Consider the following 1,258-nt stretch of genomic DNA (forward strand, 5'->3'; position numbering starts at 1 on the left):
CAAGTAGCAGTCTGAAAGAACAATTATTAAGTCACTACGAGCATGGTTTGCACAAATTATGACGTAATCAACGACGAGTAACGACAGAGGTACATCATAACAGGTAACAACAACGATCGGCAAAAGTGAACTAACTGTCAAACTAGTAACTGAGTATTGAACATAAAAGTGGTAATAATAATAATAATGTCGGCTGGTGTCGTGCCCAGTCGACCGGACAACTGATGACAGCGACACTAGCGACTATGATTACTACAATGCATATTATTACATAATAATAATTATTGCTAACTGCTCAGTGCTCATTCTTACGGCCGTCTTGTTTCGAACTGCGTCGCCGCGGCGTAAACGTCTTTCTCTCCAAAAAAAAAAAACGTGGGAAACACGTGCACTGCGTCACTTCTCTAAAGACCGTCTACGAACACTCCGCCATGTCGGATGATCAGCTAATCGCTATCCCGGTGAACCGTCCCGACGACTGCTATGCCGGACAGCCGCCAAAAGACGACGCCGCAGCCACCACGTGCCCAGTACGGCCGCCGAAGGACGAAACCGAAATGTCGGATGTCGTGTCGTTGCCAAAGGAAGATGACGCCGCTAGTCTCGCACCGGTGCCAAACACTGACGATGATCGCCCGTCGCCGTCAAAGGAAGACGCCAGCCCCGCACCTCCTCCAGAGGAAGACGCCAGCCCCGCGTCTCCACCGACGGACGGCATTGCCTCCCCAGCCTGCCTATCACCGTTGCCTTTGGACGAAACCGTCCCATCAGCGCCAAGGGTCGAGCCGGAATTTTCTAAGACCAACGGTCTTGAAAACGCTGACGGGTACGACGATGTTTAATAAAATATAATAATAATTAATAATAATAATAATAAGTAATCATTTTCGTAGCGTGTATTATGTTTATTACCGTTATTGTGTGATATGTTAGTAGTAGGTAAACACACGTGTGCTCGGGATACATCGATATGTTACCAAAGCATACTGCTATTTATTTTATAGCTATACTATTGCTAGTGATTCCCGATGTTTGGAATTAGCTGTGATAATGGTCCTAAAATTATATTATAGAACTACCGTTGTAGCTGTTGACTTCATAACGTTAGCCTACAATTTCATATAAATCGAGTAGGTATTGATTGACATAATTTTATAATATTAATATTGTAAATCATTTTTTTAGGTATTATTGCTTATAATTCAGGGCCGTTCTTACAATGTCCGGTTAAGTGTCGGTTAATGCTTACCGGTTGATA

At 43.8% G+C, this 1,258-nt stretch overlaps 1 protein-coding gene across 1 annotated transcript in view; it reads left to right on the forward strand.

Moving 5' to 3' along the window:
• Window positions 1–305: 305 nt before the first annotated feature.
• Window positions 306–1,258, forward strand: part of LOC111042219 — a 3,158-nt gene continuing 2,205 nt past the window's right edge. The window contains exon 1 of the mRNA XM_022326764.1: window positions 306–826. Within this exon, the coding sequence (XP_022182456.1) occupies window positions 432–826 (395 nt within the window). The 5' untranslated portion in view covers window positions 306–431. The remainder of the gene's footprint in view (window positions 827–1,258) is intronic.

This window comes from Myzus persicae, unplaced genomic scaffold (genome assembly GCF_001856785.1).
Source record: "Myzus persicae strain clone G006 unplaced genomic scaffold, MPER_G0061.0, whole genome shotgun sequence".
NCBI classification, from domain to species: Eukaryota; Metazoa; Arthropoda; class Insecta; order Hemiptera; family Aphididae; genus Myzus; species Myzus persicae.